Source organism: Gymnogyps californianus, chromosome 1 (genome assembly GCF_018139145.2).
Source record: "Gymnogyps californianus isolate 813 chromosome 1, ASM1813914v2, whole genome shotgun sequence".
NCBI classification, from domain to species: Eukaryota; Metazoa; Chordata; class Aves; order Accipitriformes; family Cathartidae; genus Gymnogyps; species Gymnogyps californianus.
The window spans coordinates 129,396,450-129,417,757 of record NC_059471.1 but is presented as its reverse complement, the minus strand read 5'-3'; the positions used below and the strand labels follow the sequence as shown (position 1 = coordinate 129,417,757).

Below are 21,308 nucleotides of genomic sequence, written 5' to 3'. Positions count from 1 at the left end.
CCAGCAATTCTCCTGGTACCCCACAAGCACAGAAGGAGCTTCAGAAAAGAGCGTGAATGTCAGCCGGCAGCTCCAGCTGATGCCCCAGGCAGGAGGAGGAGGAGGGTGTCCCACGAGCGCTCACCTCCTTTGCTGCTGAGGAAACAGGACTTTTCCTCTAGCAGTGCAGATGAGTCTCTGAAACTGTTTAACCTGAGATTTGTTATCCAAAGCCTAATCACTGTGATGCCCGAGGGGTTACAAAGAGAGATACCCTTATTAAAAAATGCGGTAAATACTTTCTATTTTTGTTAAGCCCTAGTAGGACAGGCTGTGCCTTGGTTCTCTGTACAAGTGAGGTCTGTCCCTTCGCAAACCCTGCCTGCGTATTCCCAGCATCGACATCTTCCATTCCCTCCCTCTCGCTTGCTCCCTCTCTCTCAGATGATGCAGAGTGCCAGCAAGTCCCTCAATGGTGTCATATCTGTCCTTTTTATTCATTGCAGGGTTTATTTTTAGCCTGAAACAACTGCTTCCTAAAAATGGAGTTCCTAATGACACGGGAGCTGGACACAGCTATGTAAGGTATCCAGGGCTTGGCCTGACAGCTTCTCCTGTCTGTCTCTTTGTTGTGAGCCCAGGACAGCAAAGTTTGCTGCTCCCCACCAGCCTTGCAGCGTTCGGTCTGATCACTAGGAAAGCAGCAGAAAGAGAAACTCGGTTCGAACTTCACCTGGAGCCTTTGGTCTCCCCCTCTTCCCAAATTAAGCAGGAGAGGGACATTTACCTGCCCTCTGCTGCACTCCAAGGGCTCCCTTATGAAGGCGACTTGCTGGATCCTGGCAGGTTTTTACCTGCTTTTCTGCTGCAAGGCAGAAGAGGGACTGAATTTCCCCACTTACGATGGGAAAGACCGAGTGATCGACCTGAATGAGAAGAACTACAAGCAGGCCTTGAAGAAGTACGACATGCTCTGCCTGCTCTTCCACGAGCCTGTGAGCTCTGACAAGGTCTCCCAGAAGCAGTTCCAGATGACAGAGATGGTCCTGGAGGTAAGTGCCGCTGCACGTCCCAGCTGGGGTCAATACCACAGCGATGTTTGGAGCTGTGGAGAGGAGCCATGGGACAGGACAGTCAAAGGGTCTTGTGCGGGGTGAGGGGGGGAGAGCACCCAAAAGTTTGGGTTTGTTTGCCTTGATTTGAGTTAGCCCCTGAGTTCTGCGAAGCCCAGGAAAAAGCCTCTGTTGTGCTCTTCCGAGTTGTTTGCTGGGAAATAGCCTTTCTGTATTGTGCGTCAGAAACCCAGGCAATAGCGAGTAACCTTGCAAACCTCAGCAACATCAACTCAGCTCAGCTGAGCTTTCCCAAATCTCAGCACAGACCTGAGTCCGTAGCTTGAAATTTTTAGATCCTTTCTCATTCTGTGCAAGCCAGTATCCCCCTTGTATTCTGGATTCAGTCCCATTTTCTATCCCACTAGGAGTAATCAGCCAAGAAGCCTTACCAAATTGTGCTGCAAACGGGTGTCCTAGGTCCCCATCTCAAAAGCTCCCTGTTGGTGCAGCATTAAATCCCTTTTTGTTTTTCTGACGCTTGGTTGCCTGCTTGGAATCAGTCTGTAGCCACTTGTTAATGCAACTATTCACTTCTGTGCTGGAAAAAAAGTGTTGTTAATTCTTTGGTGAAAGAATGATTAATTAATCCTCAGTAAAATAAATCATGGTAAAAATTGCGAAGTAGGTTCATAGCATTCTTTCTTGTAGTGTAGCTGTAATCTAGGGAATCATACAGCTGCAAGCCTGGATTGTTAGGTGCTTGTTTCATACCAGGGGCTTAGAAATACTCCCTCTTAACTAAAAGATGCATTTGGAAAGAAAGTGAGAATTGCAGAAGAAACCCATAAGATTTATTTATCAGAGCCAGAGAGAACATGCATTGCACACCTAGGAGTATAGCAAATGTGAATTAGAAAATACACTTGCTGAGGGCTAGGACCTTAAAAAGTCTAATGTCAAGTTCAAAGTCTACTGACCTTCTCAGCAAGCCTGACAACAAGAAAGATTCAAAAACTAACCAGATTTTACTCACCTGTCAGGAAAGAGTTACTTGCTCCAGGTAAGCAATAAAATAACATTTGACAAAGGAAAGAAAAAATAACGCTGGAACTCCAGTTGAAATGTTTATGGTTGGTAGTATAATTACATTGTTATTTAATAGGATAGCTATTTCATGCTCAATAGATGGCAAGCAGTTGCTAAATACATATTTATAGAAATCTGACAGAAGCAAGTATCAGTTGTGTACTATCAGTTTTAGTCCCCATGGCACCTATACCCATGTTAACAATCAGCTGTATCAAGGGTGCAATGGCTACAATACCATCTGGCTTAAAGCTTTTATTTTGCAGGGTTTGATTCAGCAGTGAGTACATTAGCTTAGGACTCTGGTGATTTGGTTTCCAATTGCCTCTCTGCCATGGACTTCTTATGTGACCTTGGGCAAGAGATTGAGGATTAGATCCGCAGCAGACTTTACATAATTGTAGTGCTGTAGTCTGCTAATGCTCAGCTACTGGCTAACCATGCCACACAGCAAACAGCACTCGTGGCTTTGACCTCATAATTTCCCAGGCACTTGCAATGCTGATTCAGTGCATGTCTCGAAGTTTCACAGTCCCCCCCCAGACTGGGAACTGCACCAGCAGCAATCTGACAGCCCAAGCACAAGAGCAATCTGCAGACTGAGCACTCCTTTGCCTCTGTCACCCGAGGGGACAACGGGTGCCTCTGTCATGATGGGGAGAGGGTCTCAGAAGGCAACAGAGAAGACAGATAGCATGTGTCCTATCCTGCACAGGACACAGCCCAGCAAGGTGCTAGTGCTCCCAATTTCTGTACTAACTCAACCATGGGAGCACTCGTGAAAGGAGTGGGCAAGCCAGGTTGTAATCTGCTCCCTTTTGTGACAGCATTCACCTCCCTCACCTCAAACCATAATATGCTGTGCCATGGGGGTCACTCTCAATCTCCCCTGCCAGAGCTCATCCAGCTGTGGGACTTTACCACATGTTCACCAGGACAGGGAGAGGGAAAGAAATGTCTGCAGTCTCTCCGTGGCTGAGGTGTGGAGCCACTCACCTGGGAGATGAACTGCCTGGGATCGGTCTCCCTGGAGGCAGTCAGCAGCTGAACCCAGCTCTCCTGTAATTTGAGCAAGCACTCGGAGTAGTGAGCTGCTGGGTAGGCACAGGAGCAGTGACAGGGCCTCTCCTTCCAGCCAGACCTGGGAAAAGTTCACTCAGGAAGGCTTTATGTATCTAATTTCAGTAGAGGATTCAGGGCTCTGAGTGCTGAAGGTCCTTTACACCTGAAATAAGGTACCTAAGAGGCAAACACTCCAGCCCTTGGTGTTTGCTGCCAGCCAGCTTGGGGGGTTCCTGGTGTAGGGTGCTGCCTGTGGTAAGATGCCTTTCTGGGGCATCTCATGTTTTTCCATCTTACTGTACTGAGAATTTACCTACTGACTTACAACAAAAGGTGTTGCTTCCACAGCCTTGGAAACATCATGTCCTTAGCCTCCCATCCATAAAATGGCACTGGTCTCCATCACTAGGAATAATAGGGAGCCTTCATCCAAAACACAGGCAGGTGCAGAGCTAAGCAAAGATCTGAGCTGGGTGGTTAAGGGTTGTTATGTGCTATTGCCTGATGAACATGAGTGTGTGTGCACATGGTAGGGAATGGGCTTAATGGATGTTAAGTCCAGAAAAAACCCGAATGGTCTACCCTTTCTGTTTCTCCCACATGTACTTTATAAGAAAATTATAATTCCAAAGACCAAAGACCTGAAGAAATACCTTAGACACCAAGAAAAGAACAAGAGAGATCCAATGCTCGGGTTCCTGCAAACTTGCTAGGAGAAACTCCCAGATGTGCCCAGGTAGTAGATGGCATGGCATGTCACTGAAGCAAGCGAAGTCCCAGCAGTGCTGACCAGTTCCTTCTTGACTACAGATCCAGCCACCAGTTTAGGCTTCAGCACGTGGAAAAAATCCACAGCTACAAAGTGCCCAAGAAGGGCAAGATGGGTGTAGACAAACACTCCTTCAACCTAGAAATATATTGTCCCTTGACCACGTGCAAGGTTTCCTTCGAATATGTAGTTCATGGTCAGTAACGAGCTCTGACTGCAGCTTCTCCCACAAGTGAAGAGCCCGTGAGTCTCTCTCTTACCTGAGTCCTCTGGTGTCTAACAGGGGTTGAGCTCACGTGGTGGCATTTCCTTCTTTCAGAGCACTTCTGTCTCTTCCCTTCCAAGTCCTTGCTCTTCATGAAACTTGCAATAATTTTATTATGCTGAGATCCCTGCCTCTGGAAAATCTGGCTGAAAAGGGCCAGTAGCTAGAAAAATTATTAGGGGAGGCAGCTGACAGACCTGGGGGGAGAGAGAAGGGAATCACATGGGTCTCATATCCTTACGAAATCAAGCTGAAAACCTGACAGCACATGAGTAAAGTTAAGCACGTATTTAAGGACTTTACCAAACCATAACTACAAACAGCAGACTGAGGAGAAAGTGATACGATAGGAAAAATTTCCTTCCCAGAACAAAAGCCCAGCGTGCAGGACTGACTGACACTGTCAAAGCACACCAGCTATCACCAGAAAAGGGATGCCATCATTAAGCTGGTATTACAGTGGGACAGCACATGGGGTCTTCAGCTCCCCGCACCCAGGTGTACTGGGAACTGTGACCAGATTGCCACACAGCCCAGGGTCCCTTTCCAGTTTAGAAAGGGAATGAAGGTGAAGACCATCATGAAGCAGCCCTGACAGCTCCTGCCACCTACACCACTGGGTGCTACCTGGTGAGGACAGGGTCTGGGGACAACCGAGCCCCTCTGGGAGCAACAGCAGCTTCCCTGGACCATCCTTCGTGCATGACAACAGCTCCAAGGAAGGCAGTGCCAGCCCCTCAGGTTGGGGTGGGGAAGCTGGGGGCTGTTGGGTTAGTCTGTCAGGAAAATAGTCAAAGCAATGATTGGAGATGCAAGCTGCCTACTGCTTTCTGGCTAGGGTGGAAAAGGATCAGGTAAGGATTGTAATAAGACAGAAACCCGGGGCAGAGACAGCATGAGCACAGGCTGCTTGACAGCTCAGGTTAAAGGGCTCTTCTCCTTTGCTTGCCTTTCTCCTGTGACTCCACTCTGCACCACTTACTGCTGAAAAGCACCTGCAGCTTGAGTAGGGAAAAGCCTCCGTACAGGGCAATGCAGAGGTTGAACCAGGCAGTCCCAGAGCTAACAGTAGCTATTGCTACTCTGTGGTGATGTTTACAAGAGCCCTGCATGCCTTGTGAGCTGAGCACAGTGAAGAAGCAAGTGAAACAGCTTCTTACTGAAACAATACGTATTTAACAGACAAGTGAAAAAAAGCTACCTGTCCTAAAAGGTCTCAGCTTTAATGAAGAAGGGGCAAAAGAGGAAAAGACCAAAGCAGTGAAGCTGAGAAATATCTGTTCTGCTTTTCTGCTCCTCTGTAGCTCCCCTACCATATTTCGCCCTGTCTCACACCACCACTTCTCAGACCTTCTCCCCTCTCCCTCTCATCTCTGAATCTCCTAAATATTGGGATAGTTTTGCCTTCCAGTGGGCCAGCCCCTGTCTCTAGGAATCATGTAACAAGAATAATGAGCAGTGGGGTTAGGGGCTTTCCTTTTGCACTTGAGAAGCTCTCTCCAGCGACTGAGATATTGTCTCACTATCATAGTAGGCTGCCTGCAGTGCAGACCATAGTCTCTGTTACCCTCTCCCCTGCTGAAACTCTCTCAGTCCTGGCTCCCCTGTCATTCTTCCCTTGTCATCTGTGTGCATGTGTAATATCCTTAAAAAAAAGAGGTTCGTCAAGCCCAGGTATTTTAGGCCCTTCAATACAACAGTGCCCCTGGGCTGAAAATTCATGGAGAACTGCCCTGGCACAAACCAGTCTGATTAGAGGTGAGAGAAGAGGGACAGGGTACTCCCCTTTCCAGATGAGGTCTAGGATCAGCCCAGCCTCTAGCAATAAATGGCAGAACAAAGTGAAACTCCTTAACATATTTGGCCAATTCTGTAACACAAAGGAAAATTTCTCCTGTGAACCTGGGAATATAAATCCATGAGATTACATTGCATGAGGTCCTCCCAGTGCCCAGCCACAGCCAGTAGCTACCTGTCATGTGAGAGGGAAAGATAGATTTTGAATCCAGTAAAAGGCGAGGATTAAACTGAATGTAAGGTCTACTTCCCAGTTCACTTGAGAGCAAGGATTTATTTTCACGTGTTGAAACTACTGCAGCTTCCAGCTCAGCATGGAAAAACTGGTGCAAGATTGGCTGGTTTTCGAGTAGTTCCACTCACATGGTCTTGAAACCTCTTGAGAGCAGATGTTCCCATGAGAGTTCAGAGCCATGTAATATATAGCAAAAAGTCCTTCTCTGATTCTGATGCAACACAGAAAAAAGGTTTACGAGTTTAGGTCTGTGTAGTTTATCCCAGAAATTCATAGGAACCAGGAGATGATATTCTAGTTTATCCCCATCTCTAGGTAGAGTATAAATAAATATAAATATAAGCCCTTTCTTTAAGCACCCTTCTCTGTTTGTTTCACAGACTCAGATTTCAGTCTTTTTCTTTGAAAATGGGTGTGTTCATGAGACAGTGCCTCAACACAATTTCCTGGGCTGGGTAGATGTGTTATACAAGACATGTTCACTGAGTGTCACAGAAACTGTCAGGTCTCTGGGTCCCTACAGAACAAATCCTCAGAGTGAGAAACAAGGTACACCTGGCTGGATAGGTACATGGAGAAGCCTACAGTGCAAGTACCTTGTACATACCTGTAATAAAAGAGATGTTTTGGTTTCCATAGCTACTAAAGCAGTGGCTTTCACTACACATGTTAATGCAAAAAAAAAGAAGGAAGGGAAAGAAAAGGAAGAAGTGTGCACTGATTACTTTGCCATTTGAGACCATGTAAGTAGGTCTCAATTCATCAACAGCCAGCAGAGCACTGATTTTTAGCAGTAGCATCTAGGAGGATTTCACTCACTGACATGCCAATCACAAAAACAAGTGACAGAGCGCTCCCCATTTTGCAGATGGGCACATTGACATCCAGGGACAAGTATGTGATTTGGTCTTTCTGTATAACAGTGGCAGAAACAATTTCCAAGGCTGCTTTACCTGTTATTGCCCAGTTTCTTCCTTTGAAGTCCCTCCGTCAGTTCCCAGCAGTGAGTTTGGACTGACTGCATGAGCAGCATCTAGCATAAAACCCTGCTTTCAATGCCATACTGCTCTTTGAAAGGCACCTTTCTCAGCTGCTAAAGTATGATCAGAGAGAGGTGTACTGACAGCACTTCTCAGAGCAGAGACCAGCGGTAATCCCAGGATCCAAAGAAAATCAAGCTGGTTTCATCCAGAGACCGAACTTTTATGCAAATGTCACCTGGAGACATGGCAGACCCCTGTGAGCTTGGGTTCACTTGCTGACACAGTGCAAGGCCAAGTCTGCTTAGGCTTTGCAGGCTTTCTTGGCCCTGAAGTGAGGAGCTCTTCTCACTGTCCAGCTGTTGTGGCCAACCTCTGTAGGTGCTATGCAAGACCTTAAGCCGCATGGAGACTCCTTCTGTGTCACTCCTCCCTTCAGAAATGCAGTTGAGGAAAAACGTTGAAAAGCCCACCCTCTTAGGTCTTGGCCATCCTGCCACACTAGTCAGCTTCCCCAAAAAGTGCCAGCGAGGGTTCCCAGTGCCTTCCTGCTGGGCTGGTTCCCGGGAGGCAGGGTGTCACTCTTGTACAATGAAGTGCCTTTGCCCCATCCTGAGTGGGGGGCCTCAAAAGAACTGGCTTGAGCTCACACTCGCCTACTCAGGGGACATGTGTGGTGTTTATGGTTACCATTTCATGTCCTGACATTTCTCAGGAGCCTGCCCGCGAGCTGGGGCAGCTGTTGCTCTGCGAGGCAGACCGGGTATGGTGGGCCATGCTGTGCTCGCCCACTCTGACCTTACTCCAGAGCTTGGTCTGCTAGTGCCCTTCATCTAAAACCAAACTAATCAGAGCCTGTGACTGCCCTTCCTTCATGCCTGAGCTTCATTTGTGGGGAGAATGGAAAGGGGATACAATAATTCTCTTTAAATACCCAAGAGGGAGAAGAGCTATTTAAGCACAAAGCCTAAGGACAAATGGGCTATGAATAAAACAAGTCTGGAAACTAGGAAGTCCCTAATCACCAGAGGAGGAAGACCTCAAGGGGAGAACAGCCCAACGAGTTTTAAATGGACATTGACCAGGTTGTGACAGAGATTGAATGACATGGCCTGGGTTTGATGACCAAAGATGTCCTTTTGCAGCCTCTGTCCCTAAATAACAGGCACCCAGGCGAGGAATCCATGGCCTAGGAAAGAAGTGACTTAGCAAGGTCCAAGTTCTCCTTTTTTATTTTCCTTTGCACATTGGGATTTACCTACATACATGAGACAAAACCTTGCCTGAGGAAATAGAACGAGCGGCGACAGTGAAGAACTCAATTCCTGGGGCGGGGGGAGCAGGCGTTCGCTCCTCCCTGGTGCCCCGGGACGGCTAGCGTTCCCTCCTAAGCAGTGCTGATGGTGCTCATTCCTGCACACTCTCTGGCAGAGCTTTGGCGAAGGCCAGCTGCTGTACATGATACGTCCTTTTTCTGGGAACCCTGTCCGGCCCTGGCAGGGGACGGACTGCCGTCAGCTAGCAGACCTCTGACACCTCGAACCCTGCGCAAAGGGGACTGCGTATTTTTAAAGCTTTCCTCAGTTCTTATTTCTCTCTGCTTGCTCCTTGGGTAAAAGGCCTTTCTCTTCTCAAGGACCCCTCCATTCTCCCAGGGCACCCCCTCGCTGATCCTTCCCACAGATGCAGGGTGGGAGCTCCCAGCTCTTGCCTGCAGCATCCTGGACTCTCCAGGGTTTCAGAGGCACTGGCTCACACCCACTCAGTCAGAAACTCGAGAAATCTGGCTTGTTTGTGGCAGCTGGAGGCGTAGGAATGACATGGGCAATGGTCTGCGGAGGTGAACGGGCTGAATATCAAGCATGCTTGCCTCCTCCGGCACCTACTGAAAGGAGCCAGCTTGTGCCTTGCATGGGCTTCACGGCAGCATCCAGCCTTCAGTTTCAAAGCAGTCTCTCTGAGGCCAGAAAGACAACAAGGCAGTGATGGCCTCACTTTTGTCGAGGACAGCCCCAAATTGCGCCTCTGGTCTCTATTTTGTCAAAGGGGAGCTTAACAGGGTGGCCCCCAGGCACCGTCCCAGACCCCACAACCTGGGTCAGCACACCCACACACGCATGCACGCACACACGCACGCACGCACGCCCCAGGCCGTCCTCGACGTGCAAGCCGCCCAGCTGAGTCGGCGCAGCATGTGTGATGCAGCGCCAGCGAGGACTGGCTGGGAGCAGCGGCAGGTGGCCCCTGCACCCGTGGGTGCTTGGTGGCACAGGCATCGGCCCCGGTTAGCTCATGGCTGGGGAGGCTGCGCTTTGGCTTACAGCTCGCTAAAATTAGGGATGCCCGGTGCAGATAAAAATACAGCCCTAACTATGCGAAACCTTTAGGGAGGCAGCCAAAGAGCACATCGCATGTCTGACCGGGCTGAGCGGCTGCGCGGCAACTAAAGCCCCAGGGTGGCGTTCTTGGAGCGTTACCTGTGAAAGCCACCTCCGCAGGAGTGACCTTTGGGTGTTCCATATTTGGGGACTTGCCTTTTAGTTCGAGGAGCAGCAACCCCCTGGGAGGGCAGGTTCAGCAGTAAACAGCCTCTCCGGGCAGCTCAGGTGGTGGAAAAGGGCAGGAAGGTGGGACCAACGTGCTCTCCCCCAGTCCCTGCTGACAGCAGGGTAGCTTCTCTAATGGCAGCTGCTCAGCAGGCTTCTGCCCCTTCTCTTTGATCACCACAACATTTCAGGACCCCTAATTCACCAGCCTGAATTATGCAAGAACCTGAAACATTACTAGTGGGGTATGCAAGGGGATGCTAGAGGAGACAGCACAGCATTAGGAAGGAGAGCTAACCCTCTCTGCTCTCCAGCAAACTGCCCACCAGTTCAAACAACAGAGAAGCCAACCATAGCATGAAGGCATGAGCCCTCAATAAGGACTCAAAGTTTTGGGGGAAATACCCTAGACTTTTGCCATCTCTTCCTGCTGTTTCTGAAAATAAAAACCTAACATTTTGGGATATAAAACCATCATCATTACGTCAACCAGGTTCTGACCATCAACATAAACTGCAGCTTTAAAGAGAGTAGGAGAGAAACAGTGGAGAAGTGTAGATTGCTTGAGGGACGTTCCCTCATCATCTCTTGTTGCTCTCCTCCTTGCACTGCTTGAGTTTTGTTCTTCCACCGCTGCCAGCTAGGGAAACAGAAAGCTCCCCATGCTTAACAGAAGTTTACTCATGATGGCTCTCACAGAGACCCAAATGTCCCCAGCGCCCTGCCTCCCAGCCCGAGTGGCTGGGGAAGATGAGCGTTACTGTCTGTGGGAGCTCCAGGCAGGTGCTAGAGAAGTGGGAAGAAAATCCAGGCCAGAAAGCCATAATGTCACTCCACAAGGAAAACTGACCGTGCTGAGACACACACCCTTCCCACCCCGATTTGTAACCCTCTCTGCTGGATTTTGCCTACCATTTAGCAGCAAAACTGACACCAAATGCAAGGTTTGGCACAATCAGTGTTGTCTGCAGCTGAAATAGGAGTGTGGTTAGGCAGGCGGTGACACTTCTGCTGCTCTATAACCTAGGATTTCAGAATGACCCTGTGGGACTTGTAAATCTCCCGAAAGCTTCCCAGCATCACACCTAGGTTCAGATAGGTATAGTAGGTGTGAAGCTGAGATGTTCTGGCAGGGAGTTGTTTCTTTCCATCCCGTTATTCAGATTGCCTGTAACTGTTGACACCATCCAAGATGAGGTGGTGCTAGCTTACTTGGTGGTACACAAGCTTCACTTTGGGCTGGCACCTCTCACACATTCCACAGGGCCATGCACTCCCTCACACTTACTTATCCAAATTCAAGTATGACTATTACCTGAGGGAAGTGGGAGAAAGGGAGAGTGCTCCCAAGCTCATATCTCCTTTTCCCAAGGCTGCACAGGACACAGCTTGTGATCCTGTGGCTAGAAAGTGTGCATTGCAAAGGCTTCATGCACATGAGAGGAAGGCTGCAAAATGTGCATGGGATATGAGCTTGTTCTTCCAGGGCAGTTTCTCCCCTTCATCTCCCCATGCAGCTGTTGAAGCTAAATTACTCGCTATAGAGGCTGACACAAAGGCAAGGGCTCTGGCTGGCCAAGACTTCAAGCGATATGAATTTAAAGGGAGGAGGAGGAGGGGGAAGAGGAGGAGCTGTGTTCTTACATTACAGCCGCCTCTCTCCCAAGGTCCTGAGCCAAGAGGATTGTCAAGATTAGAAACATTATCTGCATTCAAATCCCACTAGCATTATGGAATCAGAAAATACTGTAAGGGGATATATAAATGCTTGATACTGTAATGAGCAGTGGGCAACTAGCCAAGCTGCTGTGCCTCTGGCATACTCTATATTTTGCTGCCTTATGGGGTTCAAATATAGGTGTGGGAATATGTTCTCACCTAAGCACTGGTCAAACTCGTCTGCTGCAGCTGAAAGCAGGGAAAGCAAGGGCAGGAGCGATGTCTGGCCCCTGCATAACTTGCACTTGAAAAAGCCACCATAGCTACTGACACCCTGCAAAGGTCTCCTGCCTCCAGGCGCTGCCACAGTGGAAAGAGCTCCCGAGAGTCTCATGTTGCATACAGATTTCTCCGGTGCAAGACCCTAGTGCTCTGTGGATGGGCACAGGCTGAACCGCTCACCTCTTTATCTCATTAGCATGGAAGTCCCAGCAAAGGAGGCAGGCTGCCCGCTTAGCTCTCAGCTCTGTCCCCGCAGGTGCATGCTCGCGCTGTACACAGGCACTCTCCTATATACACACACTTTGCACATCTTCTCTCAGGATGAGCCTCTTCAGAGGAAGATCTCCAAACACTCATACCCACAGTACATACACCTCCTACAGACAGTCTTGCTAGGCACAATCACACAAGCCCTGCCACACCAACAGGCATACCTCCAGCATTACTGTGACCTTTTTTGCCTCCTGAGTCCTAATGAAGTGCACAGTCCCACAGTCTCGCACAAAGAGGCTTTCATCCCATCACCCACGTTTTCCTGACACATTTACTCTTTCCCAGCAAGCTCCCATGCTCACAGCTACACGGCTGCACCCACACCCCTCTGAAGAGCTACCTTGTGTATGCTGCATGCTGACGTACCTTACTCCTGATCAATGCTTCCTCTCTTGCAAACATCCCCGCTCATGCCCAACCACTTGTCTGTAGCAGGTGTTGCAGTTTTTCTGCACATTTCTGAGCTTCTTCAAACACCCCCAAGAAACCCTAACCATCCCCTGTGTGCAGGAGTCAAGAACTATTGGGCTTAAACTGCCTTGACTTTGTCTGGCACATGGCTAACATAGCTGTAAGTAAGTAGCTAGGTCAAGTATGGACTGGACTGGACATGACTGAACAGTCTTCTTCCCTTGGGCTTTCTGTGTTTTACCTCTGGTCACAGTGCAGCCAGAGACTCAAGCGTTGACTCTGAGGAACCTCTTGCTGGTCTACACAGCTGCCAACAAGCGGGGACATGCTGACAATGTCCCTGAAAGCTGATGATCCTACAGGCTCTATCCCTTTGTCCAATAAAGGCAGATCCCCATAATGGGGAACAGAAAACAGCTTCTCTCACCACCGCCTGCTTGCAGATGTCTACGGAGCTCACAAGAGGTGTCCATCTCCCTGCATTATTGCGTACCAGCTGCTCTAAGGTGCTCTAACGGGGATGGCCATGGCCTGAGCCAGGAGATGGGATGCCGGACTGGTCAGACAAGTGCTCAGATGCCTTATCAATGGATGTGCAAACATGGACCAGTGCTCTGCCCTGTTCAGGCAGTATCCATTGCAAGCGCAAGCCCTGAACGTGCAGCCTCAACTGTATTTCAAAGCACCAGCAGAGAGCAAGGAAAGAGCACTGAGACCGCCTGTTTCCTCCATAACATGAGTGCCCCTTTTGTCTCACATGGTGGCATTTTCCCCTAAAGACAACAGGCCAGGTAGTCACAGGTGGATCAAGGTTGCAGTGATGCTGCGGTGGTTGGTGGAGAATTTGTCCTTCTGGAGGGCTTTGGGACAGGCCTAGGGACAAGTATTTGGTGGAAGGGAGAAGACAACCACGTTCTCCATTGCTCCCCTTCACCCAAGCAAGGTCCCTGAGCCCTGATCGCCAGGGTGCCCGCCGTCGTCCTCCAGGATTTCGGGAAGGGCTGGGCGCTGCCAGCATGGGGAGCTGGCCGGCCCCGTGACGCCCTGGTGTGAAGGCAAGGGGGCTGCCCCACGGCTTTCGCTCCCCGATGCCTTTAATTGCTGCTCGCTCTCACAGCGGCTGGGTGCAGGCGGAGGCTATTTATAGCAGGGGAGCCAAGGGGCTGGGCGGCCGCGGGGGCAGCACCGCTGGGTGACATTCAAACTGGCTTTGAGGCTGGGGGAGGGTGCCAAAATGGCTCCTGGGGGAGGGTGGTCCTCATAAATCAGCCCGCCATCTCTCTGGCCACAGCTTTTCTTCTGCCCCCCTCCAGCCTCCCGGTGCCGAGCACAGGCAGCTGTGCCCGAATAGGGACATTCCCGTCCCAGAGGCCCCTGACCCCTCGTCCCCATTGTGCCCCCCCATTGGGCAGGTTTGGGAGGGAGGACAACAAGAAGGCCATCAGCATCAGAGGCATTTGTGGAATAGGGGGGGAGAGGGAGGAGGAGAGGGCTCTTACAGCTGCTTGGTGGTCTCAGAGCTTCATTACTGCCTTGTAGAGTCTCTGGCGTGCTTGTGGTGGGGCTAAGTCAGTCATCTGGTAAGGGGGGTCATTTCCCAGGGTCACTGCATCTCTACGAAGCCCATCTGGAATTCACAGGGTCTCAGCCGGGGCCACTCCCACCACGGGGCACTTACAGAGCATCTCTCCTTTCCTTACATATCTATTTTCACCAAACAGGCAGGAACTCGATATCTTCAAGAAGACTCTTTGTCAAAAATGGTGGGAACAGAGGGCAGTGGTTTTGCGAAGCTGTGAGGAGGCAAACACGAGCGTGGCTGGGATTAGACTCGTTTCTTTAGGAAAAAGAGGGGACCAGGAACTGGGGGGTGACTGAAGCCTGGACAGGAGACATGACTTAAAGCATTTCATAGGAGAAGGGACCGCTTTTGCAAAGCCAGGAGTCCCTCTGCTTTATTTTGCTGGGAGCCTGCTTTGGCCACCCCATCACATGTATGAAGAAAACGTGATGCTGCAGTGCCCTGCGTCTCCTCCAGTTTGCAGCCACTGCTGCCTGGCACTAAGCACTTCCAGAGCTAAAATGTCCATGGTGCCCACATGTCATGCTCCCCCACAGGAGGCCACCGAGGCACAACGGAGGAGACAGCTTTTGCTTTATGTCGGTGGCACAGGTCTTTCTCCCAGCCATGCCCACTGCTTTGGTGTCCCCGATTCGGCTGGGAGTCCTCTCCCAATGCCCGAGTGTCAAACAGCAGTTAACAGCACGTGGTATCGCCAGCAAACTCGGTGCTGCGACAGGGTGGGAAGAAACCCAACCCTTGTGACCTCCGGGCAGCGTTATCTCAGCGAGGAGGCAGCATGTGATGCATCCCACCCATCGGTGCTGTCTGAAAGCAGAATATGGGTCACTTGTGTCTGTCATGCCATGCTAGCAGGGCATGATGCCCTTTAGCTACCCTGTGGTGTTAAAGCCGCTAATGTTGGGCTCTCTGGTTCCTCCCACAGCTGGCGGCTCAGGTCCTGGAGCCCAGAAGCATTGGCTTCGGGATGGTGGACTCCAAGAAGGACGCCAAACTTGCCAAAAAATTAGGTGAGTCCCATGTCTGATATCTCTGGAATAGCTTGGAGAGAGTGCGGGAGTGATGCCCAACAGCCAGCCCCATAGAGGACAGCCAAATCCTTGTCACCAGGATGGGGAGGGTGATGGTGGCAATTGCACACTGACCACCTGCCCACCCCAGCATGGGCAGGATCAAGTGGGGGGGGGGGGCGAGGATGAGAGGGATGAGCCGAGACCTTTCCAGCAAAAAGCTTCCTGGCTAAGAGTGCCAAAACAAAATCGAACCAAGTGAAAAAGAGAGCCAATTCTTGCCATAGCGATAACAGGGTGGAAGCTCACAGCTTGCTGAACAGAAACGGTAAATAGGTGCCATGGAGTAACTCTATGCTCTTCCTACACAGAGACAGGTGTGACACAGCAGTGCAGAACCAAAACCTACAGGGAAATCACAAAGGCCCCTGAATGTCACCAGCCCCATGGCAGATTGACCCCCAGCCACTAATGGGGGAGCCACAGCCTTGCAATAGTTTGGCAGCCAGGTGCCAACCCTTCTGACTTGCTCCCCAGAGCGGAAGAGGAAACCTGCTGTAAAGGTGAAAGGGTGCTGCATTGCCCACCCCTGGAAACAGCTGCCTTCCAGGGGCTGGCAATCCCTTCATATTTTAGCCCACAAAGCAATATGGAAATACTATGGCTAGCTAAGCCTCAGAGAATTTGAAGCTCACTTTGGCTTTCAGGTCACTGTTTATGTTCACACAGTTCAGCCCTCTCCGGGCAGAGAGCACAACACGCATCAAAATCCATTTTCCATCTAGTGACAGGTTGTTAAAATTTGAGATGTCAGGTAGAGCCCAGTATTATTTACTGCAAGGTAGATAGCCAAGCTAAAACAAGTTCCTGGTACAGAATACTTTCAGCTGAGGCCAAACTGTGACCTGAACGAAAAGTTCAACATCTGGGAAGAGGCTGGCACAAGTTCTGGCTGAGGTCTGTCCCTCGTGCTCTGAAACATCAGTCAGGAGATTGCTCAGGTTGTTTCTAACTGGACCAACACAGCAAATAAGCAATTGTGATTTCCCAGGAGCATTGCTAGAGTAAACAAGCGAGATACTCTGTAGTAAAAATGCTTTTAGTGACATGTTGACCACATTACGTTTCCTGTCTCCTTCTTTCAGGCTTGGTTGAAGAGGGAAGCCTCTATGTCTTTAAGGAGGAGCGGTTGATTGAATTTGATGGGGAACTGGCCACGGATGTCTTGGTGGAATTCCTCTTGGATGTAAGCACAGATAAGCTCAGAGCTAGATAAAGCCGCTCAGAGAAGACCTTACAAATACTCACTTTGCTAAAAAACACAGGTTTATCTTTATTTGAAATTCCATCCCTGTTTGCTTCACAGTGGTAGAGATGACATTTGCCAGCTTCCCAAATATTTGTCTGACCATGAGTTCCCAGGAAAGCTGGTACCTTTTATATGCCACCAACCACTTATATCTTGAAGACGTTCTGCTGTCTTTCCTGTTTATGGAGTATTTGATTGGAAGCAAGCAACAATCCCACATAACTAACTGCTAGTCACCCACCTCAGTTAGCAAGCTAGCATGCAAACAGTTTGCCATTTGCAAAATCTTTCACTCCTTCTTTTTTTAAAAAAGAGGAGTTATTTTAAAAAAATCCAAGAAGTAGCATTCTCATAGAGCAACTAAAAAGGGCTCAATTCATTGAAAAAGGTATATGCTGCAAACTGTTTGCCCATTTCTAGACACAACCGCACAAACAACGTAGTATACTACCGCCTCTTTAGTGAACCTACCGAATTGCACTGCCATGAGTTAGAGAAGATCAAGGCCCTTGGACTTAGTGCTCTCAGGCCATTTTGTGCACAGGCACAACTATGTACTCACCTTTGTGCCTAAATGCAGAAGAGATGCTGACTCCCTCATCAAAGTATTGCACTTCTCTTGCTTTACTTTTTATTACTAGGAGAGGCAACAGCCCAAAAACATGGTCTTTGCTTTGTAGTGAAAACATTTTGCAGCGGCTTGCCTTTCCTTTGAAATGAGGCTCCCTTTATGAGCAGCCGTGCAATAATGCAGATAAGGGAGGTAAGGCGAGCAGTGGAGCTGGCAGGGTTTGTTGCCCAGGGTGGCAGGTTGCCTAAACAGTCACCTGTGGTGCAGGAGTGCTGGTGGGGAGAGGCATGGCCAGAGAAGAGAAACAGCTCCCTAGACCTTAGCTCTCCTACAGCAATGTCTGTGGCTGCGTGCATCACGTATTGTGGCCAAAACACATACAAGTGGCTTCAGGGACAGAAACAGGTATCTGCCCCACCCAGGAGGGCCACAGACAGGGCAGGGCTTTGCTGTGACCCCAGCAGCGGTGGGATTCCTGGTTCCCATGGCTCAGGCCACTATGGCAGTGGGGAGCTGCACACGCTGCTGTGGACACAGCAGAGGCACAGCCTTGCGCCGGAGCATCACTTGCAAGCGGTGCGGCGTAAGGCGCTTTGTGAGGTTTTCCTTGCTGTGCTTTGTGGTGTGCCGCTGAAAATCATGGTCTGTGAACAAAGGAAGAGAGCAAGGATTCCTGTTTTTGTGTTTTCCACTCAAGAGGGAAAATACCCAGCAAAGCAGGGAAATAAAAACAAACACACTCTTGCTTTGGCAGCCTGATCTCAAAGGAAAACACACCCAGAGGTTCTCTACTCCTCTGCAGGCTGTACAGTGGCCTGCCTGCATTCTTTTTTTTCTAGTGAAACCACACCTGATTTACACCAGTATTGCTGAGCAAAATAATCAGACTGAATCTTTTCACCAGCAGTAGCTAGTTAAGAAAACAGAAACAAAGTTTGGATCAACGACAGGCTGAAGTGATAGGTCTTCCAACTTCCTCATCAACACTGTGATGTGTCTGGGGCCAACGCATGGGTTTAACCCATTCTGCATAGGAGGATCAGCCAGGAAAATTCACATCCAGACTTTCCACTGCTCCAAAACACTGTTTGGCCACTCTCTAGTGTGCCGGTTTTAATGTTTTCCAAAAGCAAGTTCTTTGCAATGACCTCTTCCAGCAAATGACACTTGAAAACAAATATATTCATCATTCACAGAAGCTCACAGTCCCCATACCAGCCCCTTTCAACTGCTCTCCCTTCTTCTCAGCCTCACTAAAGCCAGCTGCAATTGCTACTTCTTACCTCTTACTTCTTACCTCTCATCACAGCAGGTCCCTCAGCATCCATTTGGGTTACCCAGACCTCTCTCAACTTCCCTTTTGATGCTTCAACCTATGCAGTGAACCTACTAACGGCTCTGTCTGAAGGTGACCTGCATCTCAGTTCCTCACATTAAGGCAGAGAGCACTAAGTAGGGTTTCCAGTAGCAGAGAAATTGGGTGACCTCGTTCTCCCCACTTAGGCTGCTAGTGACACACTCTGCCAGGCATAGTTTGGTGCTGCAAATCGTTGCGTTATCAAATGCATTTGTCATGGCAGCTGCTAGAAGACCCTGTGGAGATCATAAACAACAAGCTGGAACTTCAGGCCTTTGACCAAATCGACGAGGAAATCAAACTCATCGGCTACTTCAAAGGAGAAGACTCTGAACGTAAGATGAATATGTTCCTCGCGGGGCTTGGAGCCTGGCTGGGGGCTCTGAGGGCCGGGCATTGGTTCCTCTGCATGAACTTTAAGGGTGTTAGGGGTATATGGCAGGCTGTGACAGTGCCAAAGTTGCTGGAGGATGAGGTGGGGTTGCAGGCAAGTTTCTGCTGTTGCTATGCATGAGCCCATTCCTACACCCACAGCGGTGACCCTTCTGCAAGGTGTCTGCTGGCAAGAGAAGGGGGCAATAATCCAGGGGCTCCTGAAGTGAAGTAAGTCTACCTCACCCAAAATCAGCTGAGGTTACAGTTACGCTGGGTTAGCACCTAAAAGGAGCAAAGCTCCCCCTCTTATGAGCAGTGAGCCCAAAATGTCAAAGAAAGAGGGAGGGAGGCAAAGGGAAAGAGGGGGACACACATTAAATAACTTGGCAAACATACAGCAGCAGTAAGCAGGACACCTCAGGGCAGCCCAGCAGAGGCACTGGCCTGTTTCTCCTCACTGAACCCCAAGATTGAGAAGAGGCTGGTCCCATGCCCTGAGGGATGTGCAACTTGGGGACCATTCCAGGCAAAACCATCAGCTTTCACAAGTCTTGACAAACCCTCACCTGAGACTCTCCCCAGCAAGCCCCAGTCTCCTCTGCCAGCCCCAAGTGCTCCCCCTGCTCTTGGGGCAGTGCTGGCAGTGTGCACCCCACGCTTGCAAGGCTTGCCTTTAGCAAAAAGACAGATATTCTTACCTGAACAAGCTATGTATCACCAGGTCTGCTGCACCACAACAGCCCATCCACCTCTCCCTTCAGCTTTCTCGCCTGCTCAAAATGGGCTGCAGGGCAGCTTGGACAGGGCTGTGCCCTTAATGCTGTTCAGTAACAAGTATTTTGAAGAAAGGTGGGAAATACCCGTTGTAAAGAGCTCCCGCCAGGCTGAGAGCATCCTTCCTGACCCCAGCTGAGGACCTGATACCAGTAACAGTAAAAACGTACCTCGTTCCTGCTCCCTCCTCCTGCAGCGGGAGGAGCGTGCCTAATCACGCTTGGTGACTGTCTGGGGAATGGCAACAATCATTAATGCTGGAGCAGCTCCGTGTATTTCCCAGGCTGAACTACTACTGCTTGTGCAAGAGGGCAGCTGCAAACACCCTTATCAACAGGCTGGTGTTTTAACTCCTGGACCTGCTTCACAGGGCTGCTGATTTCAGCCCCAGTTAAGCGTGGCATGCCGGGACCTGTAGTTTTCCTGAGCACTGCGGGGCTGCACAACATGTGTCCTGTTCACTCCACATGAAATGGTCCTTGTTTGTAAACCCTGGAAGGGTGGAAGAAACATAGTGCCATCATCTGATGTATTTTGCAATAATTTATATTTGTTCTTCCCTGGTGCCTTCTGTGCTGATCAGAGCGTGGCCAGCTGCCTGTGAAATCTTTTCTTCATTCCCCTTTTCTCCTTCCAGATTACAAGGCATTTGAAGAAGCCGCTGAACACTTCCAGCCGTACATCAAGTTCTTTGCCACCTTCGACAAAGGGGTAAGCATCCACGGACCTCTGTGGGAGCTCACAGACTCCACCACGTGTTTTCCAGAAGCTCAGAATGTTCCCAGATTTAATATCTCGCTCCAGCTTCTCGTTTTCTGTGTTCCTGTAATTTGTGGTATTGGTGTCTGCATTTGGATTTGGCCTTGTCACAAGATGAAAGGCCATTTCTGCAGCGTGGAGGCAGGTCCTGATCTGGGTTTGGAAACCAGCCCCATTAGGTTTGCGGGACCTTGACTCTGGCCTTGCTCTGCCCCAATGCTTGAGACCAGTAGTGTAGAGAGCATCAGTGTTTTTTTAACCAAGGAAAGATCCATTCATATTTTGTTGGCCACCCCTAAGAGTGCATGCTCTGAGAGAGAGCAAGCACCTTGACCTCAGCTCTGCCACTGAGAGAGACTCTGGGTAGGCAAAGAGGCATGTCAGGCACCTCACCTCTGACCATCTGCACTGCAACAGGTTGCCAAGAAGCTAGGTCTGAAGATGAACGAGGTGGACTTCTATGAACCGTTCATGGATGAGCCTGTTCACATCCCCGATAAGCCTTACACAGAAGAGGAGCTGGTTGAATTTGTGAAGGAGCACAAAAGGTACATAGCATACAGGACGCTCTTGGCCATGGGAAGCGGGTAAAGGTGTCTGTCATCGCAGGCTTGCCCCTCTAGGGCATCCCTCTCAGAAAAAATTAGGATGACGACCACCTTTTGGTGATTTGCTGACCCAGGTTTGAGATTTTGGCTGGCCTTTTCCTACTCCCAGAGGTGCAAGTATCTGTGCCACAATCAGAGCCCACCACCATGGGGCTGTGACAATACAGCTTCCCTCCTCCTCCTCCCTGGTCAGTCCTTCCTCAAAGGGCGGGGAGGCTTGCAGGCAGTGTAGAGCGGAAACCTTGCCCTACTTGCCCATGCTTTTAATTTAGGTCTGTACAGAAGATGATCTTCTCCAAGGCCTCTCAAGCCAAATCCACATTCTGTCCAGTCCCCTCCTTGCCCAAAACAGCTTCACTAATCGGTATATCCCTCTCCTGATGTCGGATATGTCTGTAGGCAGGCTCTGAGCTCAGACCAAGCTCGGAGGAACCATGATGGACTAAGAGGCTCCTGCTGACTGCAGGCACAGAGAGGAAGCCACTGCTGTTATGGCTGTGTTGGGCCTCATGTGGCAATGGTGCTGAGCACCTACAGTGTTTGATCAACTCAGCAGGAGCTGTG

General features: G+C 49.9%; 1 protein-coding gene across 1 annotated transcript in view; it reads left to right on the top strand.

Moving 5' to 3' along the window:
- The first annotated feature begins 797 nt into the window (after positions 1-797).
- The window catches only part of CASQ2 (calsequestrin 2), a 32,461-nt gene continuing 11,950 nt past the window's right edge, over positions 798-21,308 (top strand). The window contains exons 1-6 of the mRNA XM_050910025.1: positions 798-1,031; positions 14,907-14,991; positions 16,137-16,237; positions 18,452-18,563; positions 20,015-20,088; positions 20,554-20,684. Of these exons, the coding sequence (XP_050765982.1) occupies positions 798-1,031; positions 14,907-14,991; positions 16,137-16,237; positions 18,452-18,563; positions 20,015-20,088; positions 20,554-20,684 (737 nt within the window). The remainder of the gene's footprint in view (positions 1,032-14,906; positions 14,992-16,136; positions 16,238-18,451; positions 18,564-20,014; positions 20,089-20,553; positions 20,685-21,308) is intronic.